The 7,871-nt window shown below is 46.5% G+C and overlaps 1 protein-coding gene across 5 annotated transcripts in view; it reads left to right on the plus strand.

Annotated features, from left to right (window-relative positions):
• Nucleotides 1-7,871, plus strand: part of CCPG1 (cell cycle progression 1) — a 38,081-nt gene that overhangs the window by 29,489 nt on the left and 721 nt on the right. For 2 of the 5 annotated variants that reach the window (XM_061594819.1, XM_061594822.1), the window contains 2 exons: nucleotides 4,786-4,934; nucleotides 6,056-7,467. In XM_061594819.1, the coding sequence (XP_061450803.1) occupies nucleotides 4,786-4,934; nucleotides 6,056-7,467 (1,561 nt within the window). Of the gene's footprint in view, nucleotides 1-2,427; nucleotides 2,440-4,785; nucleotides 4,935-6,055; nucleotides 7,468-7,871 lie in introns of all 5 variants that reach the window. The other 3 variants (XM_061594821.1, XM_061594823.1, XM_061594820.1) reach the window with 2 other exon arrangements.

A 7,871-nucleotide genomic window follows, 5' to 3' on the forward strand; every position in this document is an offset into this window, starting at 1 on the left:
CTGGCTTCTCCTAACTTCTAACAACATCCCCCACACTTTGTGCTTTCGCTTTCAAGGATATATAGCTTTCACTGCCCTTTGCCAGCCGCATCTGCTGTGAGCTGACCTTGGCAGTCCTGAACACAGATTACCCCTTTATAGTCAGTTCTGTACTGTGCTGTCTTTCTGGAAAACTCTACACACATACTTCACAGCAGCCTACAATAGTGTCTCACAGGATGAGACCCGGAGACCTCTGGAGAACCCAACAGTGCAGCCAATCAGCTGGTGGGCACTGATGGCAAGCCTCCCTTGCCAAGGCCTCCCAGTCATGCATAGGTCATCTCCGCCTGTCCCTCACCTGACATCACATGTAACTCATGTGGGTGTGGTTTGGGGAAAGCTGCTTTGCAGACCAAACCGGGACCCTGGGCCAGGCCTAACTTGTCATACCTGTTATTAAATTTTAAATTGCTGTATAAATAAAAAAGATAATGACTGAGATCTGAGGTTCCCCGTTGCTTTTCTAGGTCCCTCCCCTTTAGGTATGTGAAAAACGAAGGAAGTGCTGGAAAGTGGAAATTGGCTGCAGTTTCAATCCCATTTTCACTTTCTGCTGGTTCTGCCCAAATATGGGTGGGTCTTAGAAGACACCAACCTGAGCCAGACCGCAAGAGGTGTCTTCTGCCTTCTCAGCACCAAATGGCTGAGGATCAAGTACAACTGCTGCTACCTTTCACCTCACCGAAGCTGGGAGACAACCCCCCCAAGTGCCTGGAGACTGTGTCTCAGCCTCTGTGTCAGAAGGTGTCTGTCAGTCTGGAAGCCGAGGGGGACTAACGGGTTTCTGGGCAGGATGGGCAGCTTGCAGTTCCAAGCAGCCACTGACAGATTCCATTTTGCACATTTGTGTGTGTGTGGCAGTTTAAAATTTATCAAGGTGGTATGCAACGTATAAATGGAATAAAATCAGGAAAAGTATTTATAATTAAAAAGAAAAGAAAGTATCAGTAGGTACTGGTTAGGTAAACAAAACCCTTGTATTGTGAAGGCCTGTCTAACCAACAGCCCTTTTAGAAGGCGTGGACGGATCTTTCCAACCTCTGCTGGGAGTTCCGTGGGGCAGGGTCCACCACACTAAAGGCTTGGTCCCTGGTGAAGGCAGGCAAACTGAACCTCAGGGGTCTTGTGGGGAAATGTAGTTCCATCAGAGGAGCACAGTGACTGAGGTGGAGCATCAGGGATCAGAGGATCCTTAAGGTTCTTTGGGACCAAGTTGTTTAGGGCTTTGTGAATTAACACAAGTATCTTGAACCTGGCCTGGTAGCGAATCCACAACCAGTGCAGCTCTTCCAGCAATTTGGCCCTGTGAGCAGCCTGGCCACTACATTCTGCACTAGTTGACGCCTCCGGACCAGAGACAAGGGCAGCCCCACATAAAGCACTTTACAGTAATCAAGGTTACCAATGCATAGACCACCATGGGCAGGCTGGTGTGGTCCAGCAACTGTTGCAGTGGGCATGCCAGCCAGAGCTGGCAGAAAGCAGTCCTGGCCACAGAGGCTGCTTGGGCCTCTAGTGACAGAGATGGATCAAGGAGGACCCCCAAACTGCGTACCTGCAACCCCAATCCAGAGCAGGCAACTGTCCTATCTCCCAGACACAGGAACCACCCACCCACAAGGCCTCCGTCTTTCCAGATTTAAGCTCTGTTTACTGACCCTCATCCAGGCACCGGACCTGGGCTTGCACAGCCTCTAGTGACTCAGATGTAATGGAGAAATAGAGTTGGGTATCATCAGCATACTGATGACACTTTGCTCCAAAACTCCTAATGGCGGCTCCAAACAGCTTCGCATAGATGTTGAATAGCACGGGGGGCAAAATAGTGCCTTGAGGGGCCCCACAGCATAAACAGCAGGGAGCCCCCCAGTGTTACTCTCTGGACATAATCCTGCAGGTCTGGAGCCGCCTCCACACAGTGTCACCAGTGCCCATCCCACAGAGTCTGTCCAGAAGGCTAACATGGTGCATGGTATTGAAAGCTGCTGAGAGATCTAGCAGAAGCAGGTTATACTCCCCGTCCCGGAGAAAACCTAGCATTGGACACCTCAGCTGGAGCCGGAGCCATAGCAGTATTTATGGCTTCTGTCTATGGCTTGTGTATAAAATCAACCACTGACCACCTGCCTGTGTTTTGTGGCTTCTATTTATTCCAAACATAGACTGAAAAATCATGTAAAAGAGGAAAAAGTCCTCTATGCAAAACTCCTTTAGTTGGGGATCCAGATCACCAGTGAATTTCTGTCCTAGCAGCACCATTTTTACTGGTGTGTAGCAAAGAGACTAGACTGTAATTATGATTCTTAACTCATATTTGGATCACAAAGCATTTAGTAGAATGGTCTTTGAGCAAAACTTAACACGTATCCATTATTTTGTCCTCAGGGAAATTCAAAGGTAAGCAGCTTTGTTGGAATGTGCTGCTGTGAACCTGAAGCTAACCACCTTTTACTTACCCTGCCACTCTTGCATGCTTTTTGACTGTGGATGCATGAACAGATGACCTTGTTTCCCACTGGGAGACATCATTATAGGCACTTTGACTTGAGGAAGTCAGGCCAGCTCCTGCATTGGGAGACACTGTCTGCTTCTTCAAACACAGCATGCACATTTTGATGTGTTCATCTGCTGTTTGTAAAGGAGAATCAAATTAGCCCTTTGCATTTAAGTAAATGGGCTAGCTGTGTACTTTGTGCTCAGGTGCTTTACAGAAAATCTACACATGCATCCTGTTGCAGTCATGGAATAAGAGGAGAGGTCCTCTTGTGGATAAGGATAAGAGAGTAGGAATAAATGGACAGTTCTCCCAATGGAGGGCTGTAGAAAGTGGAGTCCCTCAAGGATGGGTATTGGGACCTGTACTTTTCAACTTGTTCATTAATGACCTAGAATTAGGAGTGAGCAGTGAAGTGGCCAAGTTTGCTGACGATACAAATTGTTCAGGGTTGTTAAAACAAAAAGGGATTGCGAAGAGCTCCAAAAAGACCTCTCCAAACTGAGTGAATGGGCGGAAAAATGGCAAATGCAATTCAATATAAACAAGTGTAAAATTATGCATATTGGAGCAAAAAATCTTAATTTCACATATACGCTCATGGGGTCTGAACTGGCGGTGACCGACCAGGAGAGAGACCTCGGGTTGTAGTGGACAGCACGATGAAAATGTCGACCCAGTGTGCGGCAGCTGTGGAAAAGGCAAATTCCATGCTAGGGACAACTGGGAAAGGTATTGAAAATAAAACAGCCGATATCATAATGCCATTGTATAAATCTATGGTGCGGCCGCATTTGGAATACCGTGTACAGTTCTGGTCGCCTCATCTCAAAAAGGATATTATAGAGTTGGAAAAGGTTCAGAAGAGGGCAACCAGAATGATCAAGGGGATGGAGCGACTCCCTTACGAGGAAAGGTTGCAGCATTTGGGGCTTTTTAGTTTAGAGAAAAGGCGGGTCAGAGGAGACATGATAGAAGTGTATAAAATTATGCATGGCATGGAGAAAGTGGATAGAGAAAAGTTTTTCTCCCTCTCATAATACTAGAACTCGTGGACATTCAATGAAGCTGAATGTTGGAAGATTCAGGACAGACAAAAGGAAGGACTTCTTTACTCAGTGCATAGTTAAACTATGGAATTTGCTCCCACAAGATGCAGTAATGGCCACCAGCTTGGACGGCTTTAAAAGAAGATTAGACAAATTCATGGAGGACAGGGCTATCAATGGCTACTAGCTATGATGGCTGTGCTGTGTCACCCTAGTCAGAGGCAGCATGCTTCTGAAAACCAGTTGCCGGAAGCCTCAAGAGGGGAGAGTGTTCTTGCACTCGGGTCCTGCTTGCAGACTTCCCCCAGGCACCTGGTTGGCCACTGTGAGAACAGGATGCTGGACTAGATGGGCCACTGGCCTGATCCAGCAGGCTCTTCTTATGTTCTTATGCTGCTGTCCTGGTGCATTTTCCCAAGTGAGTTGGCAGGCATCGTTGTCGTTTCCCCTCCAGAGAGAACCCACTCTTCATTTTTTGCAGGTTGTTTGTGCTTGGAGGGCAGGACTTGATAGCAGTCTGGAAAGCTCTCTTGCTGTTGCAGGGCTGGGGCAGCGTGTGGCCCTCTGGGTGTTGCTGGACTCCCATCTCCCATCCTCCCTGACTACGGGCTGTGCTGGCTGGGGCTGGTGGTAGTTGGGAGTTCTGGCCTAGCTGGCGAGCACTCTGTTCCCCAGCCTTGCTCTGATGTCACTCTGCAAGCATTCCTTCAGGGAAGCTGCATGATGCATGTTTGCACGTTGGTAGTTTTCATATTATTTGTACTGATCATAGAAGCTTCATTTACATGCTAAAATAAAGGGAGAATATATGTTACAGGCCTTTTGTCCAAGTTCATGCTGCTGTTGTAATGGATGCCCTAAAAAGGCCTGAGCTAGATTTGTCCCTCTGATTTTTCTGCTTTGTAAATACAAGTTAACGTGTAACTCAGCCTTGGGGCTTTGTGGATGCTCTTGGTCCAATCCAGTCTGTTCCTTTGATGATGGGTCAGAGTATATGCCACTTGGCTTGATCTCATCTGTATAGCATTCAGTCTTTATTTTTGTTAAAGACAAAAGTCTAGTGTGGCTGTTGAGCAAATAATTAGGTGAGTATTTTTAACTGCACTGAACAAAGATCACTGGTTAATGTACTATGCAGGACTAAAGAGAGAGAAGCTGTAATTTCTGATATGCTGCCTAATTTCCAATTTTTCTTGTCAGATAAAAGAGAAAATTTTCTGTTTCAAGGTACTGTTCAGAGCCAAAAACGCCAGCAATTGGTTGAGAAAACTCATGAAGATGAACTGAATGATATAAAGGATAATCTTATTCAGTGCCAAGAAGAACAAGGCATTAAAGCAGAATGTAAGGTAAAGGTGGCTTTTCCGTTATGCTCAGAGGAAGGGATGCCTGCATCTTGCCTGTGACTTACACATTTTATCCACTGCCATTGTGAGACTTGGCTGCTGTTACCACAAGTGTTACGAGCCATCCTTGGGCCAAGGCACACCTCCTTGCCCTATGACCTTCGCCAGGCCCCCTCCCTGGCAAGTTTTCGTAGAGCCTTGAAGACCTGGCTATTCAGGCAGGCCTACAGGATTTCAGGGGTGGATGAGTTTTATCTGTTATAGAAGTGGGTGGTTTTAGATTAATTATAGATTGGGCTTTTTGGCTTATATGTTGTATTTTATTCTATTATGTACATCGCCTGGAGTGGCCGTTAATTCAGCCAGATAGGTGACTTAAAAATAAAATTTTATTATTATTATTATTATATTCTTCTGCGAGCCCCAGTAGGGAAGGCAGCGCAAATTCCAGGCATTCTGAGAGGAAACAGCCTCAGATTGAAAGAGCAGGTCCCCAACGCCTGCTGGTGACAGATGCAGACATGCCCTTTGCTGGCACATGGTGAGATGGAGCATGTGCCTCTCTCTCTCTCTCTCTCCTGCCCCCCCCCAATTTTGAAAAGTGGCAGCTACGGAGGGTAGAAGGAGATGGTATTTTCTCTACCTCTTGAATTTTTTTTGAAGTGTAGCAACAGCCTTGATTCCTCAGTAGCAAGGGTGGACAGTTCCAGTTCCCACTGTCACCACATGGAGCACTTCCTCCCTAGAAGCACACACAGCCTCAGCTGTTTCATATGTGATTGGTCGATGGAGGTTCCATGGCTTTCTTCCTACCTCTGGGGCTGTAGTGACACCCCTTGTGGTGGACAGAGCTTGTCACACCCCTTCCATGCAGTGTTCGTGAGATTTTCTATCGAAAGTGAAGGGACCTCCATAGGCTTTGGGGTGCATGTGCAACTCTGCCTGGCCCAAGGATTTGGAAGGCAGAGAGGGCGTGTCCTCCTTGCCCTATAGAAGTGCAACAGAGGCTTCTTACTACTCCTGTGCATCCAATCAGAGGTTGGGTTCTGCTTTGTTTTTTGCCTATGTTTTTGCAGTGTAGGAGCATCTATTCAGCCTATGTGTTTGCTTTTGTTTTGTCTCAGTCTCTAAAGGAAGGCCTTGCAACATGCTTGCTTACAACAGAAGTGGAGAAAAAATCCTTTGCATCTCAGAAGCATCATCTTGCTTCAGAAAACCAGCACCTGAGGGAATCTTTAGAGAGGGAAGAGAAAGTTTTGGCTTTGCTGCAGGAAGAGCTGAGGAAGCTGCGGGAACAAATAAGGCACCTGGAGCGCAAAGGCCCAGGCGAGTCAGTGGCCACTGAGAATCAGCAGCTGAGAGCCCATCTGGAGGAGGAAAGACACAAGACGCAAAGTTTTGTGAAGCAGAAAGAGACCTTGCTGGCCGAGGCACAAATGCTGCGAAGAGAACTGGAAAAAGAGCGCCAGCTGACGGTGGCCCTCCGGGAAGATCTGGAAAAGCGAAGTTCTCAGCAGGCATCCCCCGGGGCAGCGGCAGGGGATGGCCTGCAAGAGAACCACGAACTAGACGCTTTGCGGGGAAGGCTGATTGATCTGGAAAAGAAGCTTAGCTTTGAGCAGCAGCGTTCTGATCTGTGGGAAAAGCTGTATGTTGAAGTCAAGGACCACGCTGGAAAGCAAGAGCAAATGGGAAAACCAGAGAAGCCAGCTGGGAGAGGAACACACAAAACCAAAAATAAGCCCAAAGTGACGTTTTTTGGCTCTGTTAAAGAAACATTTGATGCCATGAAAAATTCAACAAAGGAATTTGTAAGACACCATAAAGAGAAAATTAAACAGGCCAAAGAAGCTGTGAAAGAGAACTTGAGAAAATTCTCAGATTCTGTGAAGTCCACTTTCAGGCACTTTAAGGACACCACAAAAAGTATCTTTGATGAAAGAGAGAAGAAAAAGTACAATGACAACAGACATGAGGCTAACCGAAGAGGAAAGACCATTTATCAGGCAGACAGTTCCCGTGAAGGGGCACGCAAGGAGACCCCCCACAAGTCACCTGGCAACCAGAAACAGTTCAGAGACGGAAGAGAATCCAAAGAAAACCGTCCCCCTCTGCGCTTCTCCAAAGATCCCACCTTCCAGGAATGCCCCAAAAGGAACAGGAAACATTGTACGGTCCTAAAGGGCTGCACTGGCATTTTTGACTGTGCCCATCAGGAGTTTGTTGGCCTCTTTGATCAAGTGCTGGACCCTATTCGGGCAGATGAATTTAATCAATTAATGCACAAATATTTGCAGCAAGAAGTGAAGAACTTCCACCATTGGAGAGAACTGGAGATTTTTGTTAATAAATTTTTCCGTAACGGTGTCTTCATACATGATCAGATGCTATTCACGGATTTCGTTAATGACATTAAGGATTACCTTGAAGACATAAAAGAGTACCAGAGGGACAGTGATGGAGTATTTGAAGACCTGGATAAATATATCTACCGATACTACTTTCATTATGATCACTTGCCTCAGCACGGACCAAGGTGAGTACTAGAGGGCTGATAATATTTTAAATGGGACATGTTTGAGTGGTTTTCTTAAAAAAGCTTCAGTTGGGTGCCCTAACAGGAATTACGTTCTCCTGTTCACTTGAGCTATGCAGTTGTTGGTGGGCAGACACATAACACATCCCTAAGTGGTGATTATGCCATCCCCCAGAGAAGGGGCACAAGTTCTATTGTACATTAAGCACTGCAATACAAAGAGGGTCTAACGTGGCAAAGTTCCACGGTCTGTTAAAAGGAACTGCAACAACTGCATTCCGTCCACTTACTGTATCCTTACTTGGGTAATTGATGTCCTTTAAAATAAGCAAAGGTAGCTCTTTGGATGAGATCGCTTGGGCCAATGAACTCAAGGCCTAGCATAGAGATGCTTATGCAATAGA

Source organism: Rhineura floridana, chromosome 14, assembly GCF_030035675.1.
Source record: "Rhineura floridana isolate rRhiFlo1 chromosome 14, rRhiFlo1.hap2, whole genome shotgun sequence".
Classification (NCBI taxonomy): domain Eukaryota; kingdom Metazoa; phylum Chordata; class Lepidosauria; order Squamata; family Rhineuridae; genus Rhineura; species Rhineura floridana.